Source organism: Muntiacus reevesi, chromosome 13 (assembly GCF_963930625.1).
Source record: "Muntiacus reevesi chromosome 13, mMunRee1.1, whole genome shotgun sequence".
In the NCBI taxonomy this organism is placed as follows: domain Eukaryota; kingdom Metazoa; phylum Chordata; class Mammalia; order Artiodactyla; family Cervidae; genus Muntiacus; species Muntiacus reevesi.
Window position 1 is genome coordinate 30802360 of NC_089261.1, and position 27826 is coordinate 30830185.

Sequence of the window (27826 nt, forward strand, 5' to 3'; positions counted from 1 at the left end):
GTAGCCAGGTTACCTAAGCCCACAGCGTGGGCTCCCGGAGGCGCTAGTGATGGAGTGATGTCCCTTTGAGGAGCTCTTTCATTGTTTTTCTGAGGCCATGCAACTTCTTTAGGGAAGTTGGTAGTTAATTTTTCCAGAAAATTTGTTTTGGTGCTTAAGTTTCTCTAAAAATTTCCAGGTAGCATGTGGGCATGATTTGTAAATGTCTACATTCGGGAAGCTAGTATCACTTATTTCTTGCTATTTTATTGATGACAGTCCAGAATTCTGACAAAGACAAATGTACTACCATTTTTGACACCCTGGATTTTAACCATTTGCCATATGCTGATTACTTTAGCTTGTCCTTTCTATAAGCCAATTATCTGTAACTTTTGTATGAATACTTGCATTAGTGGCCATAGATTTTTACCTCTTTACATTTCTAACAGAAGTTTCATGTAAGAATGGCCTATTGTTTTACCATTTCTACGTTTAATATTTGGATGTTACAATATTGAAGTAGTGTTAATGCTATATCCCAAGCTAGTATTTTGTTTATTTTTGTTTATAGTTGGTTACACAACTGATGACTTAAGATTTATCTGGCAGTCGGGGGATCCTGTCCAGTTAGAAAAAATTGCCTTGCCTCAATTTGATATTAAAAAGGAAGATATTGAATATGGTAACTGCACAAAATATTATAAAGGCACTGGTAAGTAATATCCTTTAAATTAAAGAAAACTAAGTCCTATTCCAAAGATTTGTTTCAATACTGTAATATGCTAAGGACAGAATAGAGAACACTAGTTAAAAAATAAGTTCAAATGGTTCATACTGATATATTTAAATCTTTCATAAAATTACATCTACTAAAGTGAAACATTTTTTATTTCAGTAGATAGTTTTGCTTTTCTTTATGTAATTACAAATAAAAGAGTTTTCAATTTTTATTTTTTAATTTTATTTTATGTTTTATTCTCCAGGCAGTGATATTCTTAGATGTTGCCAAGAAATTCTGCCTTCTGAAGGGCCAGACATTATGGGTGTGAACCATGTAACCCATTTATTTTCTTCTGTTGTCATTAGGACAGTTTTTTGATATTGGTTGACTGCATATTCTTGATTTTCAAAAACATTCATCTTTATGCTCTGCATGAAATAATAAGCACATGAGGTAATTGGGCATTGGTAAATATTCACTACAAAATATTCTTGGCCTAGGTTATGGAACAGCCAATTATGAAAGCTCAACAAATTAATCTCATTCGTTAAATTACATCAAGCTTTGCAGAAGTGAAAATGAAGTACTCACTGATCAATACTTTCATAACATGATTAGTATTCAAACCTTTGTGTCTCCTATGGTAATTATAGGTTGTTGAGGACTTTAGATATTAAATATAGTGTTATTGCCCTTAGCAATGTAAATAAAAAGATGATTGAATTTTGATCATTACATTCATATTAATAATCAGTCTAACTTGAAAATTACCATACAGGTCTAAGTCTATATCAGGAAGTAAATCAAAGATATTTATGAATAGATGAAATTAAAGTTTAAGTTTTTGCAACATTTATGTTGACTTTGCAAAAATAAAAATATATAGTGTGATTGTGGAAAATTTACAGAGGTCCACTGTTTGAGCTAAAATTCTGCCATTGTGGCATCATTAAGGAAGGAAGGACAAGATGATTTAAAACATTCCTATTTGACGCCAGAATAGAAGCATGAACAGTTGCATATGGCATCATTGTAATAAACATGACACAGGCCAGCTCGGAAATAAAGTTAGTTTAAGTATCCGCTCTCACTGACCTTCAAATAAATTAACAGATTATATAACATTTATATATTAAGAGTCCCTTCTCTTGTAGAGTTTATAGTATTTTAGGACAAGAAGCAAAATAAGCAAATACACTACTGAAAGAATTGCCAATTTTTTTTTTAATGGAAAAAAAAGAGCACTCTTAAAAATCTGACCGGCAGTGCACTCAACGAAGAAATCGTAGATTGCAATGATTGTCGGATATGGACATGATCTTTTTGCTCATTTTGAGCCAGCTCCTGTATTGAACACATAAAATAACTGAAACACACGGTGCACGACTTACTGAATGTCAAGGACAAATCAGTGTCAGCTGTGACCTGGGCAGAGTGTTCCTTCTCCTCTCTCTGCTCCTCACTCAAATTAAAGAGCCTGACTACAGTTTTGAGGGATTTTTACAAATGAAATGAAAAAATGAACTTGAAAGCCAAGAGAAGTGTTTTTGGGAGGATTGTTGTATAGAAACACATTTAGTAGATGACTTTTTGAGTTCTTGCTGTAAGGCATTGTTTTAAGTGTCTTGTAGGAATTCTATAATTTAATCCTCACAGGCATGTTATGAGTTCAGTGAGTGTTATTATATTTGGAAAATAGTTACCCATATCCAGATTGTATGCTTCACATTTCAAAATGAATAATCTCTAAATTGTTTTGAGAAATTTGAAATATCTTTTATTGAAGTTTTAAACTTCATCTAGAGATGAAAATGAATTAGTAATTTTATATCTAATTTTATGTAATATAAAATTATGTAAAAGCATTGAAAACTCTGGTGTTATTCATTTTTTCACCTTCAAGCTTGGCATTTAAAAGTTTTCGTCTGGGGATTCAGCAGTAAATAGAGGATAGATCCCTGCTCTTTCATAGATCTATTGGCAAGCAAATAAATGAAATATAATTCCTTTTAGTTCTAAGAAGCAACTAGGGTGTGCTGTGATGGAGAGTATTTGGGGAAATACTCAAGATTTATGACTAGTAAATCTTTCCTAGATTTTTGTGTATGGTATTTTTTGGTTTATCATCAATGAGTCAAATATATCTCATTATTTACAGAAAATAACAAAAACTCATGGCTAAGAGAGTAATAATTGAAACTATATTTCAGTAAACATGCTTTATCAACATTTATATGAATCATTGTATGTATATAAGAAACATTTTAGTGTTTGGATAATACTTAGAAATGTATGTCGAAAAATAGAACATTCAAAATACATGGAATGCTTAACAGTGTAGAATAGTGGATAAGACAGAGAGCAGTATGTACAAAAGGATGGCCAATATTTTATTTAATTTGTACAAAATTATCCAAAAATCATGATTTGACTTTAGCTTTATTAAAAATTATTGTTTTTGTAATTGTAGAATTTACACAGGTGGATAAAAATATGGGTATGCAAGTCTAATTCTATCTCCAATTTCTATACTTACATTGGAAGCCCAAGTGAATAATAATCAAATAAAGCCTCATAAGAAATAGTAAATTGAATTCGCCAATGAACGTTTATATAATTAGCTGCCCACCTGCTTCTCATAAATGTAACAGTACCACGAAAAGATAAAGAAAAAAATCAAGAAATATTTCTGATAAAAGCTTATGGAGCAAATCAGTGTTATATCCAAGCGTGTATTTTTCTGCCAAATGCATCCAAGTCCTGGGAAGTTCCCTAGGGGGTGCCTTCAGATGAAGGACCCAAGTTTCTAGGCTGTCATCTAAATGTGGGGGGATAGGATACAAAATGCATTTGAAAGTGAGCAACTTTATAGCAAATTGTTATGATGTTTGTGACAGCCTAGGCTCCTAAAGATACATAATAAGCATATATGTGTCCTTCCGTACTTGATAGGCACTAGGTGGATGTGAAGTTACCTTGAACAAGTGATGCTCTTACAAAGCAAGGTACATCAGAACCACTCGTGGAAAACACTGTGGGCCTTCTTGATCGCAACAAATAGACTTGTAAAAGATGACATTTTGGAAGTTTTGCACATGATTTTTAGTTGGAAGTTTATGTTCTTATTTGTCCAGGCAGGAAGTTGGAATGAGAGGTGGGCATTGAAAAGGGAGAGGAAGTTTCCATCGGTTTGCCTTTCATGGCTTTTTAGAACCTGTGCACAATTTTCACAAATTGCTTAGTTTTAATGAAATTAAAGGGAATGGCAACCCACTCCAGTATTTTTGCCTGGATAATTGCATGGACAGAGGAGCTTGGCAGGCTACAGTCCATGGGGTCGCAAAGAGTCAGACACAACTGAGCAGCTAACAATTTCACTTTCAGTGAAATTAAAATTAAAAAAAATACAAACACTGTGCATTGCTTTTTTTGATATAATATGGAAACATTTGGCATAATTAGAATTTATTTCAGTTCAAATCAGCTCTTTGTATCTGTTATGTATTAGCCCTAATATCTTTCTAATCTCTCCAAGGTATCGGTCATTATAATTCACATTAGGAATAGGATAGATTTCTAATCTTGGAGAAGGAAATGGCCACCCACTCCAGTACTCTTGCCTGGAGAATCCCATGAATAGAGGAGCCTGGCAAGCTACACAGCCCATGGGGTCGCAAGAGTCGGACAAGACTTAGTGACTAAATCATGAAATCAATCAGATTTCTAATCTAAGTTATTTGATAAAAGGATAAGAATAGCCATTCTTTTATTCAACAGTTTTTAAGATGTGGATTGTGTGCAATTAATTACTACTCTAGATACTGCTAATGAATAAAAATGACAGCTATTGTAGCATCTGAAGTATATGTCTTCTTCCCAACTAGAAAAAAGAGATAAATACAACTTTTTAAACTAAAGCATAGTAAAAAGTAATATTGCCTTTTGTCCCATAATTATTTTATTTATTCACTGTTCATTCATTTGTTTTGACATTTGAAAATAATTTTGTACGGTTTAAGCTGAGCACAGCTGAACATATTTTAACTTTTTGAAATTCACACATAACCTTCCTTTTGTTGAATGGGAAATGACATTTTTTATCTAAAGTAAGTATTAAAAGAAATCATCTCAGACATTTGGAAGTGTCTCTTCTGTGCCAGTGCTAGGAGAATATCTGTGTCACTTAGTTTCTTTCTCTAGTCAGCAAAGGCTATTATGATGCTGCCCATAATTTATGATTAATTTGGGAGACTAGTTGATATCATGGCAGCTCTAGAATGATGTTGTAAAGCGGTGTCTGCTTTAGTCTATGTCTGTGAAAGTGAAATCCTTTCCCTCAATTAGGGAACATTCAAGGTCCTGGAGTGGAGCCAGGGGAGACTTGGGAAAGATGTCAGATGTTTGCTGTCTGTAACCTTTTATCTTCACGGACTGGGGACATTCATTTCTTATCCTTGCTAATGTTTACCTCTAACACTGTCTTCAGGGTTAAGGTATAAATATGCATATGAGCTACTGTAGTTGTCCTCCCAGATAAGAAGTGGTTCACAGGGCTGAAAATTATGTTGACAATACATAATCCAGGAGTGTTTCTTTGTAGACTTGCGCTGCTTCGGTTTGCTGTTCCTAGTGGCTCTCGGAGCACCCAAGGATAATAAAAAGTTTGTCATTGCAACATCTCTGAACAAAGACTTAGAAGCTGAGACCGGGTATCACAGAGCAGCCTGGATGTCTGCTTCTGAGTCTCATAATGGAGTTGCGAACGGTTGGGTGAAGCAGGTCCCATCATTCCGTCCTCTTAGATCACATAAATGATGTCTATTTACAGAACAAAAGACTCCATTTTCGGTGGAGTTCACTTTGTGAAATTGCCCCAAGCAGAAATGACTCCTGACTTCTGTGCACACTGTGATTTTGCAGTCGGATGTGTCAGGAACCTCACCCCTGTTTGCATCTGTGTCTGGCAGGGTACTACACGTGTGTGGAGGTCATCTTCACCCTGAGGAGGCAAGTGGGCTTCTACATGATGGGCGTCTATGCCCCAACCCTGCTCATCGTGGTTCTCTCCTGGCTTTCCTTCTGGATCAACCCCGATGCCAGTGCTGCCAGAGTGCCCCTGGGTAAAGCGTCTCTCTTGGGGGGGGTCAGGAGCGTGCTTGTGTCTTTATAGAAGTGACTACATAATTTTGAATTCATACTAAATCATTCAGAAACAGTGAGTCTTGGAATTATTTGTAACCTTTTCCCCAGACTTCCTCCAATCCTTGACATTGAACTAAATTTTCTCTGTGTTTATGCATTCTATAATTAAACCAAGTTTTCTCTTTTTGTGTCCTTGAGGTATTTTAAGCAGTTAATCCATCCTAAATTGATGCTCATGAAATAATTATTAATAAGCGATTTTCATGGATAATGGAAGCCTACAATCCCCAGTGGTGCCAAGCTTAAAAACAAATGACTATTTGGGTAGAAATCTTTCTAAATCATTTTATATACTATCTCATGCTTTTCATCAGGGAATGTGTAATAACATTTATCGTTTTAAAAATGATTTGGCATCATTTTCCTGAACACTAATTATTGTGTGCATATCATCAGGAGAGCTAGACAGAAAAGGATCTGGTGATCCTATAGATATATATCAAGCCTATTTGTTATTTTTAATGCTCTGTAACATAGAAACACCATTAGCCAGAGTTGGAAATTATATCTGTATTAAGACTTAAATAGTCTTTGATTGGGAAAATAAATGAGAGCCTTTCTTCTGGGTAAAGTGAATAAACTTCAAAATAAGTGCATTGTAATAACACATTTTGATTGCTTGGAGAGTTTTAAAATTTTTCATTCATGTGTATGTGTGTGTGTTTTCTGAACATCACATGGAACTTATATAGGTAAGTCTGTGAAATATCTGACCTCTTAGCAACCTGATTAGTTTCAGCGTTTTATTTTTTTTTTTTTTTCTATCATCAAAAAGGCCTTGTGCAAGCCTCCCTCCTGACTTACTGGAGGAATTAAATGAAATACAGATATTAAAGAATAGGAAATCAGGAAAGAGCCAATGAAAATGACAGTTTTATTCAGATAAGAAATTTGGTGATTTTTCTCTAATATAAACCACAGAGACCAGATCTATATCTTAATAAGCAAAAAAAAAAGTGAGAAATTTCATCCTAAGAATTGTATATCTCTAATGAAGACAATACAATTGATAGATTAATCCTGTAGTTAAGTAGAATTAACTTTGTAGATATTGTACTGGGACTAAAACACCTCAAAACTTGATTTAAAGTCTTATGCTTGTCAAAAATATCATGCTTTTCCCTTAAACTGCTGAATATTCTGTTTATTAGAGTTATCTTACTCTCATGCAGTGGTATAAATTGAAATATCAGCCTTCCAAGGATTGTCTGGAGACATCCCAATCTCTGACTTGTTTTTGGAGGAAACTCTCTGTAAACCCTCATCTCTTATAGGACTTCTGATTATAAAATTCTTAAGCTATCACTTAGCATCCAGCAGACCCACTATTTGGAAAGAAGTTAATGGTTAAATATCAATCTCTAGAATCAAACCAGGTCTGAATTCCAGCTCTGTGCCTACTAGTTGAAACAACTAGCCGTCAGATCTAGCCTCTATGAACATACTCTTGGATGTCAACAGGGATGGAAAAGTACTGCAGGGACTTTTGGAAGTTTGGAAGAAAAAGTGAGTGTTAAGCCCATTCATGAGTTCATAATGTGCCTCATTTACACATTACTTTACAGTTTACAAAGCACTTAGACACATTCTAGTTTATTCAACAGATACCATGGAGTACTGACTATGGACTAGGTACTATGCAAAATGATGGGGATGTGGTTAAAGAGTAAATAGTGAATAAATAGTTTATAAAATAGATTTTAAAAAGCACAACTCAGCCTTAGTGAATTTATGCTCTCTTGGAAAGAAACAGACACCAAATAAGTACAACATATAATATGTAAGATGGAGACACAGGATGGAAAGTTGAGGGCAGCAGCCTGCTTGTGGAGAACTGCCTCAATGAGAAAGTGATGTTGAGAAGAGCAGGAAGGAGGAGAGTGAATGGACCACTGTGGATTTCTAGGAAGGGAGTATGATTGGTCAGCGATCAGGGCAGCATCCTTGAGGCAGAAGCCTGCCTAGGATGCTGAGGAGTCCAGTGAGAGAAGGGGGAATCAGTAGATGAGGTCAGAAAATTAACAGTGGTGAGAGATGGGCTATGGAACACGGTGACTTTGGCTTTTATTCAGACTGAAATCTGAAGGCCCTGAGGGCTTTTGAGTATGATCTGATTGAAACTGTAACTGTTTCTCTTTACTGCTTTGTTTAGAATAGTCTGAAAGGCAGCAAAGGCGGCAAAAATAGAAGCAGGGAAAGCAGGTAGGAAGCCTGAAATAATCACTGATGTGAGCCATGGAGTGTTAGTGGAGGTACTCATGAATATTAGATGATGGATGTGGTAGAGAGAGATTTGTAGATGTGTTGCATGTGGGATTTAAGAAAGTAGAATACATTTAAGAGATGAAACTGCCATTAACAGAGGTGAGTAAAGCTTCAGGTAGAGTAGTTTTGAGAAAGTGGGGAGGTTCCAGATACACTGAGTTTGAGATGTCTGTTAGGTGGAGATAGCAGGTAGGCAGTAGGCTGTACAAGTCTAGGGTGTCTTGGAGAAAACAAAATTGGAGATCTGAATTTGAGATTTCTCAGGACTTAGATGGTATTTAGAGGGGTGAGTGGAATGGAGGTAGTGGAGTGTCAGGGCTAAATCCTTGAGATTGAGATGAGGAACAACCCGTGTGATGTGGTTTCCTAGAATCCTGCCAAGTGGATAATTATTTGTTTTCAGGGAAGGAGAGTGACCAGTCAGTGCCTGTAGATCAAGGCCAGGGCTAAAGATTGCCCTTAGCTTTAGCAGCCTGGGGAGTCACTGGCGTGCAGGACAAGAGTGTCCATGGAGTGAGGAGAAGGAGAAAGCCTGGTGGGAGTGACTTCAGGAGAGCTCTGCCCTCTGGAGATGGGCAGTGTGGCCAACTCGCTGGACACTGTTAGGTGCCAAAAGTAAAAGAGGATGGGTAAATAGTAGGGGTGGGAATGGGAGTCGAGAAGCTTTCTTGGCTTTGTTTTTTTTTAAGGCAGACTATCAGCACATGGTTATTTTTGGTGGAAAATAATCAATAGGAAAGGAAAAATTAGCAATGGAAGAAGTTCAGCAGTAGTGAGGGAAGATGAGTGGTAGGGAGGGGCGAGACTGGCCTTTGCTAGATTAAAGTCAATTTTCCCCTGGGGTCAGCAAACTCCTTCTGTAACAGACTGGAGAGTAAACATGTTAGGTATATGTTGAGACTCCCAAATCTTCTGTCCGAGTGCTAAAGCAGCCTCTGACAATATGTAGCTGAAGAAATGAGGATGTATCCCAATAAAACTTGATTTATAGAAATAGGTGGTGAGTTACATTTGCCCTGTGCATTGAGATGACTGACCCTGGTCTGTAGGGTCAGGAGAGAAGGCAGAGCAAGCGGGCACAGACAGAGAACGTGGACAAATGTGGTTGTGGGGCTTGTCACTGAGTTTGATCTCTTAATAAAATAGTAAGAAAGATCGAGTTGCAGCTGTGGTAGGAGAGAGTGTTGTGGGTTTGAAGGGCTCTAGAGAGAAAGTAGTGAAAGAACAGAGGAAATACATACTGACTGCCTGGTAGGATCCTGGACCTCTGGAGGTCAATGATCATAAATTTAAAGTGGGATCAGTCAACGTGTTAGCAGCGTATGCCATGGCTGGGCTTCCCTGTTGGCTCAGACGGTAAAGAATCCACCTGCATTGCAGGAGACCTGGGTTTGATCCCTGGGTCAGGAAGATTCCCCTGGAGAAGCAAATGGCTACCCACTCCAGCATTCTTGCCTGGAAAATCCTATGGATAGAGGAGCTGGCAGGCTGCAGTCCATGGGGTCACAAAGAGTCAGACACAACTAAGCTACTAAGCGCACATGTCATGGCTACAGTCTGGTAATCATGTACTTAACTTCCCCACCTGGTGGGAGTTTCGGTATCTATATAATGGCTCACAGGATACGACTGAGAATATTATCTATAGCTTTTGTCTGAGGTAAGGAGCAGCGGCTGCGCTTTGCTGGAGCAGCCGTGAAGAGAGACCCCGCGTCCAAGGTAAGAGAAACCCAGGTAAGACAGCAGGCACTGAGAGAGGGGATCGGGGGACAGACAGACTGAAACTATAGTTATGGACAACTAGCCAATCTGATCACGTGGACCACAGCCTTGTCTAACTCAGTGAAACTAGGCCATGCCATATGGGGCCACCCAAGACGGACGGGTCATGGTGGAGAGGTCTGACAGATTGTGGTCCACTGGAGAAGGGAATGATAAACGACTTCAGTATTCTTGCCTGAAGAACCCCGTAAACAGTATGAAAAGACAAAAAGATAGGACACTGAAAGATGAACTCCCCAGGTCAGTAGGTGCCCAAAATGCTCCTGGAGATCAGTGGAGAAATAACTCCAGAAAGAATGAAGGGATGGAGCCAAAGCAAAAACAACACCCAGTTGTGAATGGGACTAGGGATAGAAGCAGGGTTTGATGCTGTAAAGAGCAATATTGCATAGGAACCTGGAATGTTAGGTCCATGAATCAAGGCAAATTGAAAGTGTTCAAACAGGAGATGACAAGAGTGAACATCGACATTCTATGAATCAGTGAACTAAGATGGATTGGAATGGGTGACATTAACTCAGATGACCAATATATCTACTGCTGTGGGCAGGAATCCCTTAGAAGAAACGGAGTAACCATCATGGTCAACAGAGTCCGAAATGCAGTACTTGGATACAATCACAAAAATGACAGCATGATCTCTGTTCATTTCCAAGGCAAACCACTCAATATCATGGTAATTCAAGTCTATGCCCTGACCAGTAATGCTGAAGAAGCTGAAGTTGAACAGTTCTATGAAGACCCACAAGACCTTCTAGAACTAACACCCAAGAAAGATGCCCTTTTCTTTATAGGGGACTGGAATGCAAAAGTAGGAAGTGAAGAAACACCTGGAGTAACAGGCAAATTTGGCCTTGGAGGACAGAATGAAGCAGGGCAAAGGCTAACAGAGTTCTTCTAAGAGAACGCACTGGTCATAGCAAACATCCTCTTCCAACAACACAAGAGAAGACTCTACACATGGACATCACCAGATGGTCGACACTGAAATCAGATTGATTAAATTCTTTGCAGCCAAAGATGGAGAAGCTCTATAGTCAGCAAAAACAAGACCAGGAGCTGAGTGTGGCTCAGATCATGAACTACTTATTGCCAAATTCAGACTGAAATTGAAGAAAGTGGAGAAAACCACTAGACCATTCAGGTATGACCTAAATCAAATCCCTTATGACTATACAGTGGAAGTGAGAAATAGATTTGAGGGACTAGATCTGATAGACAGAGTGCCTGATGAACTATGGATGGAGGTTCGTGACATAGTATAAGAGACAGGAATCAAGACTATCCCCATGGAAAAGAAATGCAAAAAGGCAAAATGGCTGTCTGAGGAGGACTTACAAATAGCTGTGAAAAGACGGGAAGCGAAAAGCAAAGGAGAAAAGGAAAGATGAACCCATTTGAATGCAGAGTTCCAACGAATAGCAAGGAGAGGTAAGAAAGCCTTCCTCAGCCATCAGTGTGAAGAAATAGATGAAAACAATAGAATGGGAAAGACTAGAGATCTCTTCAAGAAAATTAGAGACACCAAGGGAACGTTTCATGCAAAGATAGGCTCAATAAAGGACAGAAATTGTAGGGACCTAACAGAAGCAGAAGACATTAAAAAGAGGTGGCAAAAATACACAGAAGAACTGTACAAAAAAGATCTTCATGACCCAGATAATCACGATGGTGTGATCTCTCTCCTAGAGCCAGACATCCTGGAATGTGAAGTCAAGTGGGCCTTAGTACACATCACTACGAACAAAGCTAGTGGAGGTGATGGAATTCCAGTTGAGCTGTTTCAAATCCTAAACGATGCTGTGAAAGTGCTGCACTCAATATGCCAGCAAATTTGGAAAACTCAGCAGTGGCCACAGGACTGGAAAAGGTCAGTTTTCATTCTAATCCCAAAGAAAGGCAATGCCAAAGAATGCTCAGACTACTGCACAATTGCATTCATCTCACACGTTAGTAAAGTAATGCTTAAAATTCTCCAAGCCAGGCTTCAGCAATACGTGAACCGTGAACTTCCAGATGTTCAAGCTGGTTTTAGAAAAGGCAGAGGAACCAGAGATCAAATTGCCAACATCTTATGAATCTTCGAAAAAGCAATGAGTTCCAGAAATCTATTTCTGCTTTATTGACTACACCAAAGCCTTTGACTGTGTGGATCAAAATAAACTGTGGAAAATTCTGAAAGAGATGGGCATAGCAGACCACTTGACTTGCCTCTTGAGAAACCTGTATGTAGGTCAGGAAGCAACAGTTGGAACTGGACATGGACTAACAGACTGGTTCCAAATAGGAAAAGGAGTACGTCAAGACTGTATATTGTCACCCTGCTTATTTAACTTCTATGCAGAGTACATCATGAGAAATGCTAGGCTGGAGGAAGCACAAGCTGGAATGAAGTTTTCCAGGAAAAATATCTATAACCTCAGATATGCAGATGACACCACCCTTATGGCAGAAAGAGAAGAAGAACTAAAGAGTCTCTTGATGAAAATGAAAGAGGAGAGAAAAAGTTGGCTTAAAGCTCAACATTCAGAAAACTAAGATCATGGCATCTGGTCCCATCACTTCATGGCAGATAGATAGGGAACAGTGGAAACAGTGGCTGACTTTATTTTTCTGGGCTCCAAATTCACTGCAGATGGTGATTGCAGCCATGAAATTAAAAGACGCTTACTCCTTGGAAGGAAAGTTTTGACCAACCTAGATGGCCTATTAAAAAGCAGAGACATTACTTTGCCAACAAAATTCTGTCTAGTCAAGGCTATGGTTTTTCCAGTGGTCATGTATGGATGTGAAAGTTGGACTATAAAGAAAGCTGAATGCCAAAGAGTTGACGCTTTTGAACTGTGTAGTTGGAGAAGACTCTTGAGAGTCCCTTGGACTGCAAGGAGATCCAAACAGTCCATCCTAAAGGAGATCAGTCCTGGGTGTTCATTGGAAGGACTGATGCTGAAGCTGAAACTCCAACACTTTGGCCTCCTGATGCGAAGAGCTGACTAATTGGAAAAGACTTTGATGCTGGGAGGGATTGGGGGCAGGAGAAGGAAGGGACAACAGAGAATGAGATGGTTGGATGGTATCATCGACTCGACGGACGTGGGTTTGGGTGGACTCCGGGAGTTGGTGATGATGGACAGGGAGGCCTCGTGTGCTGCGGTTCATGGAGTCGCAAAGAGTCGGACACGACTGAGTGACTGAACTGAACTCTGAGGAGGAACTAAAGGTTCTTGTGCATGCGTGCACACATGCTTAGTCATGTTTGACTCTTTGTGACCACATGGACCGTAGCCCACCTGCTCCTCTGTTTATGGGATTTTCCCAGCAAGAGTACTGGAATGGGTGCCATTTCCTCCTCCAGGGGATCTTCCCAACTTAGGGATAGAACCTGCATCTCCTGAGTCTCTTGTGTTGCAGGAGGATTCTTACCGCTGAGCCACTAGGGAAGCCAAAAGTTTTTGACTATGCTTAATGACTAAACTATTATTATTTGATATCCTTTGCTTTCTTTTGTTTCTGCATATTCTCACTTCTCTGATTAAAGTCATTCTTTGGCTTAAGTTGTTCCACAGAGAGAAGGCAGACAGAGGACATGAGGGACAAAGACCGCAGGGTCCTGCTCCACTTCAGTAGTGCGCTTTCCCATTAAACAGTTGTTGGAGATTTGGGTTGTTTCCAGTTTTGGAGTGTTACAGATGATGCTACAAATAATTCTGTATACGTCTCTGTGTGGGCATATGTTTTCATTACTCTTGGATAAACACCTAGAAATGGAATTTCTGCATTTTGTGGAGAAAGTATGTTTTGCTTTTCTAAAATAGTGTTTATCAATGTAATGGTACCATTTTGCTTGTTTTTATATACTCCTCTGTCACATACTTCCCAAACACTTAACTTTTCTGTCTTCTTGTGGTGCCTCTAGTACAATGTCGAATAGAATTGTGAGAGATGTTGATTCCTGACTTTGGGTAGCAATAGTTGAAGTATTCACTGTCGAGTATAATACAGGCTCTCTATTCTGTAGCTCTCTTGATCAGGTTGAAGAGGTTCCCTGCTTTTCCTAGTTGGCAGAGTTTTTATCATGACTGTTGAATTTTGCCAGATGCTTTCTCTGTGTATGTTTAAATGTTTATGTTGTTTCCCTTTATTTGATGAATTTTACCAATTTATTCCTAGATGATAGATGAGTTGGAAAAATTATTAGCACAAACATGTTCGTAATATTGATTTTTCCTTTTAATGTCAAGCTGTAGCAATGTGTTCATTCCTATATATTCCTGATATTGTTAACTAGTGATTTTTTTTTTTTTTTTTACTGCTCTAGCTAGAGGTTTATCCATTTTCTTTGTATTTTCAAAACATCTGCTTTGATTTCATTCATTTTTTTCTTTCTTTTTCATTGATTTTAACTCTTTATTCTTTCTTTTCACTTAGTTTAGATTTTTAGTTTTTTTATTTTTTAAATTATTTTGTTAGGAGTAATAATTTTTATTGGAGCACAGTTGATTCATAATATTGTATTAGTGTCTGCTGCAAAGCAAAGTGAATCAGCCATATGGAAACATATACCTACTCTTTTTTAGATTCCAATAGATTTTATTTGAGCTTTTTTTTTGATGCTTGAAAAACTCAGTTCATTTTAGGTCTTTCTTCTTTTTTAATTTGAGTATTTAAAGTTACAAATTACCTTTGTAAGCCCTGCATTAGCTGAAGTGCACAAATGTTGGTATATTTTTACCTTCTTTCATTAAAATTTTTTTTCTTATTTACATTATGATTTCTTATTGAGCCCATGGATTTTTTAGATATGTGTAGTTTGGTTTCCAAATATTTAGGCTTTTCATAAGTACTTGAATATGATTTGTTTTTAATTTTATCAGGGAACATACTTTATGATGTCAATACTTTTATGTTTATTGAGCCTTTTTTCATGGCCCAGCCTAGCATGTTTCCTAGCATCATCTCATGCACACTTGCAGTGCGAGTTTGTCATTGTTGGTTTAGTATTCATAAATATGAATGGGGTCAAGCTAGTTGATAGTACTTTTAAAGTCTTTCCTGTGTTTTGTCCAGGTCATAGTTATTGATGAGGGTGTTGTCAAAATCTCCACCTCTAATTATGGAATTATGCTTCAGATATTTTGAAGCTCTGTTATTAGACCCACACATATTTATAATTTTACAGAAAAAGAAAAATGAAATCATGTTACTAACTTAGATTAAATTTCAGGATACTCTGTCAATATGGCTATGTTGACCCAGTGTACATTTCCTTTCTCTATTTTTTCCCTACATTGTTTCCAAAGATTACAGAGTGAATTTTCCAATCTTTTCCTAGGATGGCTCATATTATTTTTAAAAATTTAGGAGAAAAACATGTATCATTTACTCTAGATTAATCTTGCTTTTTTAAAAAAAGATTGGTTTTGTATTCTAGTTTTATTTTCCTTCCTGGTTTTTTTATGTACACTCTCCATTGCTAACAAAAATCAAAGCTTCCTGTGTGAATTTTAGGTAGACTTTGTCTTCAGTTATTTCTTTAAGTATAAAAGTCTTATACTTTTATAAGGAATGTCTTTTACTTCTTAGTCTAAGTAAGCTTTAACATTTTCTTTTCCTGGTACATGAAATGCTTTAGTTGCTGCTAAAAAAGGATTTTTTAAAACAAATAATTTTCAATCATAAATGTAAAAAGATGAGTAACTCAGGTCACAATTCAGATCTCTAGCAGGCCACGTAAAGTACCTTTCTTTCTTCGTATAGTCTTTTCTTATTGTCTGGAGTAGTGGTTCAAGATCTTTTTGATTGTAAGAATCTCCTCCAAAAATTTCAAAAGTATTTTTGGATTTGCACATGGTAGCAATTGTAGTTTTGCTTTTAACTGTCCCTTGGTTAGAGTGATGTGAAATGATAACATGCTGATGTAATAATTTAGCATATTTATAAGTGAATTTTGATGTTATTAGTAACGACTACATATGTATGAATTTAGAGAGTATTGTAATTCATCTCTGTGTGGGATAAAAACGATTTGAGGTTTAGATAGTAGCTGCTATGCAGAGTGTCTCCTAACCTCGCTCTGTTGGTTCTGTGTGTTGTGGATAGAACCCCCTTTCTTTTCCTTTCCATTCTTCCATTTTTTTCCCCTATTTTTCTTCTTTTCCTTTTTTGGTCTTCTAGTTTTGGATATTCCTCTTTAATTCAGTGCATTCCTAGCATATGTGCTTTTAAAGAATCATTCTACAGATGTTTCCTCTGAGATTGGCCGAATGAGAACTCTCTGGACATCCCATAGTCAATCCGAGTTCACTATAAATAATGGTCCTTTAAGGATTTTATCACTATAAAGTATTTTCTTTATACTGATGAGCTGCAAACAGCTTTCTCTTCACTCTGAATTCTTTACAGATGTTTTTTTCCAGGTCAATTCTTTATGTAATTTATTATTGCTTTAATTTATATTATTTGTCCACCATAACATTTAGTATGTGTAGACCTCCACAAATTTATCAGAATTGATATAAATTTTATGGCATATTCCCTGATTTGAAACTAGACTTGATTTGTTTTTGCACTAGGAAGAGAAAATTAACAAACAACAAATAAGGACTATATATTTTAGACATTTGTGGACATGAACTTCCCTGTGGCTCAGACGGTAAAGTGTCTGCCTACGATGCAGGAGACCCGGGTTCAGTCCCTGGGTCAGGAAGATCTCCTGGAGAAGGAAATGGCAACCCACTCCAGTATTCTTGCCTGGAAAATCCCATGGACAGAGGAACCTGGTAGAGCTACAGTCCACGGGATCGCAAAGAGTTGGACATGACTGAGCAACTTCACTTTCCTTAGACATGTTAAACCAAGAAGTCCTGAAATTTATTAGAGAGGTGCTCCATTAAATAGGAATATTTTATTAAGAACACAATATTAAAATTATAAAAATTCACATTTGTATGAATGATGGGCTTCACATTTCTTTTTATTGGTTCATAATATAGTAAAATTTGGGCAGAATTTCACTATGCATTAGTTAGAAGTGAAGTAGTCCCATCTGACAACTGTCTTAAGAAAATACTGAATCATTTGTCTAGAGAAATGTTATTTTCTCAGATTTCTTATTTTAGGATAAAAGAGCAAATGGACGTTTCCCATGTTAATATGATTTCCTGTAGACGAGGTACACGGTCATGTCCCTAAGTTCATCTCCATTTCCATTCCTAAAATGATACAAATCTTAATGGAATTGGCCATCATGGTTTTTATTAACTTAACACCTGGGACTTTAAATACCTCCCAAATGTCCGTTAATATCCTATTCCTCCTAATTCTCCTCTTCTTCTTTGATCCCCTTTTTCTGACACCCGAGCATCCCTGCCTCAGAGTCCCTTCCCTTTTCACCATGACTCCCCCGAATAATACTGACCAGCTTGTCCTTTAACAAGTTCAGGTGGCCGGTGCTGAGTGGTGGTTACCAGTTTTTTTGTTTCTAGACCCTCATCTGACCTAACTAGGTATTTTCCTTTCAAAGTCACATCTTTTCTATAGCCTCGTATTCCTATTATGTATTTCATGTTTCTGCAGTCGTTCTGTCCAGAAGTTTGTCTCAGTCTACCTTCTTCCTTTAACTGGTAACCAAGTTTTAAAAAATGTTTCCTCCAAAATCCTTCTTTCTACATCAATCCTGTCATTCATTTTGTTATTCTTTGTTTCTGCACCTCCTATTTTCTCTTTCTTAGTTTATTTCTGTATCCCTACTAAAGGACATTACTGAAACATTCTTTTGATAACATCATTTCTCTACCAAATACAATCAGAGATCCACACTAGGACTTTCAAGACCTTCTATAATCTGGCACTATTCTCCCATTTCATTCAAAGGTTTCTAATATGTCAAGATAAAGGTTCAGGTATGCTACTAAATTTGCTACAATGTGATACATTCTGTGTTATTGATGAGAATGGAATGCTATGAAAACACAGAGAATGGTCAGTATAGTCTATCTCAAGGCCCCTTTTTGCTTAAGTTGACATAACATTTGATTAAAAATTTAAAAAAAAGATTTGGAAAAATGACTTACCAAATGAGTGCCCATAAGTATAATTAACAGAGGTTAGGGCAATGATTGAGAAGATCTTGGATTTTTATACTACTTTTCACTTCCAGGTTAGAAAACATTAAAACCTATGTTAAGTTTTAAAATATAGTGCTATTATATAATTAGTTTTCATCAAGATGAAGGATAGTTATTATAATCATAAATGAGGTATTTAGCAAGCTTAAATATATATATGTAATATTGTTATATACATATATGTGTAATATTGTTATATACATGTATATGCATATACTTAATATTGTTTCTATCTGCAGAAGTTATATTTTACACAAATTCTTTCTGGTAGAGTCTCTTAGTGCTTCAATATTTACAAACAAAAATAAAAAATCTCCACACCTTTCAGAAGTCTCTGAAATGAAGCAACTGATGGAATATATATTTTTCAATGTTTTAGCTGATTATTGACACTAGTATAGTACTTACTGTATTCCCAGTGCAAGAGCAAAGACAGCTAAGTACATCTTTCATCATTAGGGTAATATATTCACTAGCTCTCGGAAGTGGTCACATCTAGGAGGAAAAAGGTCCACATAGCCCCATAATTGAAATTCACTCTCAGAGCCAAGAAAAACTTGCTCCTGCTTGACTTAGAGTGAGGCTTCCTTGACCTTACCTGAGGCTCCAGCCCAGTATGTGGTGATGATGGTCCCAACGAGTCATGTTTCCCAGCCCCTCTTCTGAAAATACCTAGGAAGGAAGACCAAGGGAAAGTTTAGGAGTGTGGCAGGAGCGGAGAGAAAGAGGGAGATGGATTATTGCTATTGTCCTTTGGGATTTTACACTTATTTGACTTAAATTGATACACAACCTAGTTAGCGTCCCATAAAGGTTAATAAAACATGTAGCAAGATTTCATTCTTTCCTTAAAAAACTAGAATCATTTGTTTTCCCTGAAATAATCCAGGATGTTCTCCGCTTTGTCTTTTCTATTAGATTTTTAAAAATTTTGAACCTTATCAGAAAATTGCTTTATATGTTCTATTCTTGTTCTGACTTAGTAGTTCAGGGAGCAAAACTCAGCTCTATAAATGTTTAGAGTAAAGCTAAGAAGTAAAATAACTTCTCTAATCAGAGAGCTTTGTGGCTTCCTCAGAGATACTATGGAATAGTTTTAGATATCTTTAATATTTAGATAAGATCCAAATGGTGGTTTTTATACCTTGGTTTACACTTATATTTATTTTTAAAAAATGTTAGGTGTTTACATGCATCTTCACCCACATTAAATAATTCCTTCATAAAAATTATATACACAGTACTTCTTCTTCTCTTTATGCTTTGAAGGAGCTTGAGTGACAGTGGGTTACTGGAGAGGTGGTGGTGCTCTAGTCTCCAAGTCATGTCTGACTCTTGGGACCTGAATGGGCCGTAGCCCACCAGGCTGCTCCATCCATGGGCTTTCCCAGGCAAGAATACCAGAGTGCGTTGCCATTTCCTTCTGCAGTTACTGGAGACAGATTTCATCAAAGAGCAGTGATTGTAGGATGTTTCATGGGAGTAAGAAGCATCTTGGAGAAGGAAATGGCAACCCACTCCAGTATTCTCGCCTGGAGAATCCCATGGACAGACGAGCCTGGTGGGCTGCCATCTATGGGGTTGCACAGAGTCAGACACGACTGAAGCGACTTAGCATGCATGCATGCATTGGAGAAGGAAATGGCAACCCACTCCAGCATTCTCGCCTGGAGAATCCCAGGGACAGAGGAGCCTGGTGGGCTGCCATCTGTGGGGTTGCACAGAGTCAGACACGACTGAAGCAGCAGTAGCAGCAGCCACAGCAATAAGCGTCTTGAATTCTGGTCTCTGTCCTGCAGGCATCTTCTCGGTACTGAGCTTGGCCTCTGAGTGCACAACCCTGGCTGCAGAACTTCCCAAGGTGTCCTACGTGAAGGCGCTGGACGTGTGGCTCATCGCTTGTCTCCTCTTCGGCTTTGCGTCCCTGGTGGAGTACGCAGTCGTCCAGGTGATGCTCAATAACCCCAAACGAGTTGAAGCAGAAAAAGCCAGAATTGCCAAGGCCGAGCAAGCAGATGGGAAAGGGGGAAACGTGGCTAAAAAGAACACTGTTAATGGCACAGGCACACCTGTTCACTTCAGCACCCTGCAGGTAAGGATGACGTCTGACGTCCGCCAGTGAAATGCGCTCTGTGGGTGTAAAGGGTTGGTAGAATTGATTCACACACGTTTCTTGCTCACAGATGAGAAGGAATTAAGCCCAATCTACTTGTTGGAAAAGAATAGAACACTTAGCGAATCAACCATCAAATTGCTAGATGACGTCCGTGGAATTCAAGGATGCTTAAATTCCTTCAGTATGATGTTCACTATCAAATTGGAGGTCTTGCCCAAACTCCAGACCTTCCTACTATTTCTCATGTGACAAGCCTTCATGAATGGCCAGGGGGCTGTGGGGGAAGCGCTGAAGGCACAGGGAGCCTGTGTTCTTGATTCAGTCTCCCACCTCTTCCTCTTCAAGTTGGAGGGCTTCACAAAGCCCATGTCAGGCAGGCTACTTCTTTACTGGGTGCCTGGCCCATAGGGAAACTACGCCCATGGTTTGGGATATGTGCAGTGCAGGGTGAATAGCTGGAGAAGAGCTGAAAAACCATTACCTTGCCTTGTTGCTTGGTGATGGGGCTAAGAATAGTGGACAGTGCCTCCAGATTCAGGTACTGATAAGTCCTTGAGCCACAGGCGATGTCATGGGTTAAAGACAGCTGTCCATGTATCCCATTATGCCTACTTGGTACCCTCAAGTTGAGAAGACCCTTATCCAGGGGACCAATTCCATGGAACTTAGCAGGGGAAGTTTCACAAGATACTAAGAGGTCCAGACCATTCTGCAGCTGGGAAACCTTACCTACCTGCCTACCCCGGCCCCAGACCAGGTCCATTTGCTCACCACCACCACCCCTGAGCCCTAGAGTGTTGGACACACTTTTAAGTACCGAGGCCAGTAAACTGTTCTTAGGTGGTTCTGCCTGCAGCTCTTTGTTTTTCTGTTAAGTCATCAACTCATTTTTTGAGCCTACAGTCAAGTCTGTTTGCAAATTCTTCATCACTACCTTGTAGGGAGGTTCCTCAGGCCCTAGAGCTCTTTATACCCTATTCCTCTTCATGAAGAATAAATATAAAATATCCATTCATGTGGAGTTATCATGGCCTTAAGGAAATCATGTCTTTAACATATCTCTTTCCATCCTTTTCCATGCATCATGTTTATATCATTCTATGTGACGTGAGTTTCTTGTGGGGAACATATGGTTGGTTGATGGCTTTTAATCTTCTCTGCCATGATCATGTTTTAATTTGTATGTTTAGATCATTTAAATTTAAATAATTTATTGATATGTTAGGGCTTCAGTCGATTTTATATTTTATTTCCTGTGTATTCTATATTTTTAAAATCTTTCTTTTTTCCTTCCTTTGTGTGGATTGCTTGAACAGTTTCTAGCATGACGTTTTGAGTTTCCCGTATTGTTTTTAAGTGTATCACTACCTTGCTTTATCATTATTCTAGGTGTTACATTATATATATACATGACTTTTTCACAGTCTCTTAATGTTATTATGTTACCAAATTATGTGATGTTACCTCTCTTAACACCTTTTATTTTCCTCTCTATATGATAGAATTATTGAAAATATTCCTTAGAACCTAATTAGAAAGTGTTATAATTTTTGCTGTGCCATCAAAAATAATTTGGAAAACTCAAAGGGAGAAGGAAAGTTTTTTGTATTTGTGGATACTTTTCATTTCTTTGACCTTTCTTTTATTGTGATTTTGCAAAGTTCTTTTATTATTTTCTTTCCTTTTAGAGAATTTCATTATCCGTTATTTTAGATAGCTCTCCTAGTGACAGAGCCTTCTAGTTTTCCTTCATCTGGGAATATCTTGGTTTCCCTTCATTCCCAAAGGATGCTTTCACTGGGAATAAGATTCCTGGTTGATGATTCTTTTCTTTCAGCACCTAAAAAATATTGTGTTCCTTCCTTCTGGCCTCCGTGACTTCTGAGAACCCTGTTTCATTCACATTGTTTTTCTGCTTTAGGTAAAGTCATTTTTCTCTGGGTGCTTTTAAGATTTTTTTTTTTTTGTCTTTACTGTTGAGAAGTTTAATTATGTATTTTGATATAGTTTTCTTAGGGGTCATCTTGTTTGGGGTTTGTTCAGCTTGTTAAAAAATGCAGGCTTTACTGTATAGCACATGGAACTCTGCTTAATGTTATGTGGCAGCCTGGATGAGAGGGAAGTTTGAGGGACAATGAGTACATGCATATATATAGCTGGGTCCCTTCGCTGTTCAGCTGAAACTATTAAATCGTTAATTGGCTATACCCCAATACAAAATAAAAAAGTTTAAAATAAAAAGATGCAGGCTTAGGCTTCTTGCCAAATGGGAAAATTTTTCAGTGATCATTTCTTTGAGTACCTTTACCTCATCCTTCCAGGACTGTGATGCCAGAAATATCAGATGCTCTATTATGGGCCCATACATCACCAATGCTCTGCTCCTCATCCTAGTCAGTTCTCTGCCTTTTGTTCAGACCCAGTAATTTCTCCTGTTACATCCTTAGTTTATGGATTCTTTTCCCCACCCTTCATCTTTCTGTTGAGCCTATCCACTGATATTCATATTTTGGTTTAACATGTTTTTCAGTTATAAAATCTCCGTATGGTTTTTCTTTTTCTTTCTTTCTTTCCAGTCCTTCCTTCCTTTTCTCTCTTTCTTTGCTGGGATTTTGTACTTCTTTTCTCAGGCTTTCCATTTCTCATTTGTTCCAAGCATGTTCATAATTGCTGATTGATGTGTTTTTGTCATGCGTGCTTTAAAACCTTTCTTGGATAATTCTAACATGGTTTCACCCTGGTGTTGATCTCTACTGATTGTATTTTTTAATTTCAATTTTATATCTTCTCCAACTCTTTGTATGATGAGTGATTTTTTTGTTGCAACCTGGACATTTCATATTATGTGGTGAGGCTCTGCATCTTTTGTAAACTTTCTGTTGTTGCTGCCTTCCTCTGAGTGTCCTTACAGGAGAAGGAAGACTGCCATCTCCTTGCTGTCAGATGGGCCCCTCAGTTAAGTGAGGGCTCCCATTGCTGCCTGGTGACATTGGGCATCTTTTCTTCCCGGTGTGGCCTCTTGACACTGAGGTGCTTCCGTATGCCTTGCCATGGGGAGAGCCCTGCCTCCTAGGACAATGACCCAGGGGAAGAGTAGAAGCAACGTGGTGCTTGCTGCTGGGTGGGGAAGCAGCCCTGCCTGCACCATCCCCTCCAACACCCATCACTCCCCAGGGAGCAGGGCCTTGTTACTGGTCCAGGTGGAATGAGGGCCAGCTCCCTGCTTGGACTCCTTGCTGGTGTGGATAGGGGTGAGGCCACAGCTGTTTCTGTGATGACAGGCTCCAGTAGAGAGGTTATTGTGTGAAGGGTTTCTGTCTTCCTAAGCTGCCCCTTCCTTTGTCCTCTGTCTAGAAAGAGGGGCTGTTATTGGGGCTATTTCTGTCTGCACCCATTGGCATTTTCAGTTCCTAATCTAAGACATCTGAAGCGAAAAAGAAATGCAAGAACTCACCACACCATGTCCTTCCTTGGCCCCCAAGGTCTCCAGTTGACCTGCTTCCTTTTCTCCACCTCCACAGCCTTATGTTTGCTTTTTCTAATGTGCAGGGTGTGCCTCCTCAACCTTCCTGGTAGCAGAAGGCCCCCACGTTCTTTTGGGGCCCCTCAGCATCCTCCTTGTACCTGTACCTTGCCTCCTGCTTTCTCGTGAATAAATAGGGATATATCAGTGGGCTGCTCTTAAGCATCTGTTCATGTTGCAGCCCCCCTATCTACTAATCCAGTTCAGACCCACTGCCTTCATGCATCAGGAACACACCTTATCAAAGAAATCATGGTTCTCCTTCCCAGGATTTTACTTTTTCTCTATTACCACCAGTGCCACTCAGTGGTACTTAAAAGAGCCAATGGCTGATGAAAGGCTCATGTTGGCACATCAAAGAACTGGCATTTCTTTGTGAGAAGCTTAGGACTTCCTTCTGAAACATACACATGTTTCTCCAGGGCACTAGCAGAAGGAGGGATCCCTGAGGCCCTTACACCCCAGGGTGATGCTCACTTTTTGAGTTTTTGACTCTGCCAACCCCTCCATTCACGTCTCCCTGTCTTTTCCCACTTCCTCATGTTTCCAGCCCACTGATCCCCCAACACACTGACCTGAACCCTGGTCAAGAGATCTGGATTCACACAGTGAAGCTGTGCTGAAGAATAGGTGTCTGGTCTCCAGCAGTGTCAGAGTCAGCTCCATCGTCTGAAATGTCCTGGGGCCTGACCAACTGCAGAAATTCCCAGTCACAGAGCATGCTTCGTGAACTTGGAATCTTAACATATTCTGCTGACTGGAGAAAAATGCACAAACTAAAAGTTGAGACTTGTGTTTCATCCGGAGGGTATTCTTAGGACTTTAATCCGGGAGACGGCATCTCAGAGAACACTGAGAGAACTGCTCCAAAGAGGAACAGGGGAGCCAGGTTACACAAGTCTTTACAACAAAGACGAAGTAGTTGAAACAAAAAGTTATTGTTAATTTTTTAACAGATTAAAAGCCAGACTTCTCAAGTTAATGAATTTAGCTCTTTTCTCTGTAAGGGAAGATGCAAGAGATTGGGCTCAGTGAAGTCATTTCTCTGATGTGCACCTCAGCGGTCTGGGCCAGGACCCTGTGTTTTCTCATCCTGAGTCTCCTTGGGGTGCATCGTTGTGGGTGGCTGCAGGACTGACTGCCAAATGGGGGGAAGCCTCTTTCCGTCCTGAGTTCCCTCAGGGCTCACTGGAGAGGGGGGTGGTGGCTGTTATGTGATTGGTTAATGGCTGCAACATTCTTTGTTTACTGACATGCCAGCAGAATTTTAGGTCTTAATTCCATGAACCAGTGTCTTGGTGGAAATGGATTCTTTACACTCAGATTTTCAGAGTAATAGAGGACATGCCAGCATGATCTGTGAACATAGATATAAAAGATAAGTAGGATCCAGGATATTAGACTAAATTATTCTAAATTTGGCTTTCAAGCTTTAAAATAACTACCAAATGAATAAAACAACATACTTAAATTATTTAAATAAACACACATTTAAATAAATCAACATATTTTGAAACTTCTATGTTTTTATTCTCTATGTTTTTAGCAACTAGTAATAGCATACATGCCTGGATTCTGAAACTACTAGAACATTTTGATACTAAAGTCATAGAATAATGCTTTAGAGTTGAAAAGTTGACCAGAGGTTTTCATCTCCAGGGTTTTCCTGGTAGCTCAGCTGGTAAAGAATCCACCTGCTGTGCAGGAGACTCCAGTTCGACCCCAGTCAGGAAGATTCACTGGAGAAGGGATAGGCTACCCGCTCCAATATTCTTGGGCTTTCTTGGTGGCTCAGCTGGTAAAGAATTCACCTGCAATGCGGGGGACCTGGGTTTGATCCCTGGGTTGGGAAGATTCCCCTGGAGAAAGAAAAGGCTACCTACTCCAGTATTCTGGCCTGGAGAATTCCATGGACTATATAGTCCATGGGTCGCAAAGAGTCAGACACGACTGAGCGACTTTCACTTTTCATCTCCAGAAATCAATTTTATTTTTTTTTAGAAGTCAATTTAAGATACTCTTATTTCTTACAAAATGAAATTTCCAAGATGCACAGGGACCTATATGAAGTTTGTATCCTGAGACAAGCTTCAAAATGAAAATGAGTCCAAAAATAACTCAACTTTAATAGGTACATCGAACTTACAGCAAATGTGTAAGACTGACAAATTCAGAAGATTGTTATACATTGACACACGAAAGAAAATATGAAAAAGGAAATTTAAAAACCATTGCCCTTTTAATTTATTGATTTTGCTGATGTAAAATATAATTATGGCTTTAGTTTCAGAATACTTTTGTTCTAGTATATTTTGCTTTTCAAGATACAAGTTTTTGTTAGTAACTTCAATCAGGGAATATATCACTTATTTTGAGACAGAGTAACAATGGTAATTAATGGAAACACAGTGAAATTTGAATTGTAGAAATATTTTGATACTGATTTTTAAAATCACTTGCCATCAGGCATATATAATTGTTTAGGTTTCTCCCTTCCCCAAATCTGGTACTTCCTCCACAAATCCTAATATTTTGTTTATTGATTTGTTTCACTCATATATTTCTACTTTTATTCAGTCAAAACAGTTGAGAACCCATGTCTGTTCACATGAACCTATTTCCAACCCCTAGTGTCAGAGAAGGCAACGGCGACCCACTCCAGTCCTCTTGCCTGGAGAATCCCATGGACAGAGGAGTCTGGTAGGCTGCAGTCCATGGGGTCTCGAACAGTCGGACATGGCTGAGCAGCTTCACTTTCACGCATTGGAGAAGGAAATGGCAGCCCACTCCACTGTTCTTGCCTGGAGAATCCCAGGGACGGGGGAGCCTGGTGGGCTGCCGTCTATGGGGTCGCACAGAGTCGGACACGACTGAAGTGACTTAGCAGCAGCAGCAGCAGTATCCTTCATAGTCTTCCTTCATAGCTCAGTCAGTAAAGAATCCACCGGCAATGCAGGAAACCCAGGTTTGATCCCTGAGTCGGGAAGATCCTCTGGAGAAGGAAATGGCAACCCACTCCAGTATTCTTGCCTAGAGAATCCCATGGACAGAGGAGCTTGGCAGGCTACAGTCCATGGGGTCGCAAGAGTCAGACATGACTTAGTGACTAAACCAGCACTAGTATCCACAAGATGAGTCAGAGCTGCAATTCATGTAGCATGAATATGATTGCTATTTCTTTATGATAGTGATATGTATTTTAAAATAAGAATTAATTTAAATATGGCAAAATATGTAGGAATTATTCCCTTCTGAGTATCTTTATCATCTGTAGAGGATATTTTTATCACCATGAAATCACACCTAAGTCTTCTGGCCAAGAAATATTGTCATTTATAAAAAAAGAAAAAGAATTTATTTTTTGCTCCAGCCAACATCTCCCTAAAATTAAAAAAGACAAAAACATTGCTTACTGTGATTTGCTTTTGCATGTGTGTAGATTCAAGCTGGGAAGGACCACAAAGGCAATCTTAGAGGCTACAGTTGGAAGCTTTTGGAAGTTCTTATGTGCATCATTTTTTAATCCTTGACAGTCTCATTATCGTAGCATTAATACCTCATTTTTGCTACCAGTAATTTTCAGAAATGACAAGTTTATATGATGAAAGTAAATGAGTCACATGTTCATAAGAGGAACAGTGGGGGAATTATAAATTAGAGAATCATAGAACCAAGATGACCTTTAAGAATATGTTAAGTAGGGTTACTGTCTTGCTTTAAGTAGTTCATTTAGTCCCTATGCATATGATATTGTGATGCTTAAAATAGTATTTACTTTGTAAATATTTATTACATAGTATTTATTAAATAATATTTATTTTAAATATTTATTAAATTGTATTTATTTTGTAAGTACAAAATAGTATTTATTTTATCTTCATGCTCTTACATAAACATTCGATTTGATATTGATATGCAGAGTAAGAACTAAAGAAAGTTGTGTTTGTATGAAGTGTTTGATAAGCAAAAGAAGATGAGACCAGTTAATTAGGTAAAGAATTATGAGTGGTAGGGAACCTAATTTTATTCTTTATTCAATTCTGTCACATCATTGAAAATTGCTTCCATTGTAGAGGTTCTCTCCACCAACACACGCACAACATACTCAC

General features: G+C 38.5%; 1 protein-coding gene across 1 annotated transcript in view; it reads left to right on the forward strand.

The window, feature by feature from the left end:
• The window catches only part of GLRB (glycine receptor beta), a 90267-nt gene that overhangs the window by 59112 nt on the left and 3329 nt on the right, over positions 1–27826 (forward strand). The window contains exons 6-8 of the mRNA XM_065904532.1: positions 554–694; positions 5671–5823; positions 19878–20170. Coding sequence (XP_065760604.1) covers positions 554–694; positions 5671–5823; positions 19878–20170 — 587 coding nt within the window. The remainder of the gene's footprint in view (positions 1–553; positions 695–5670; positions 5824–19877; positions 20171–27826) is intronic.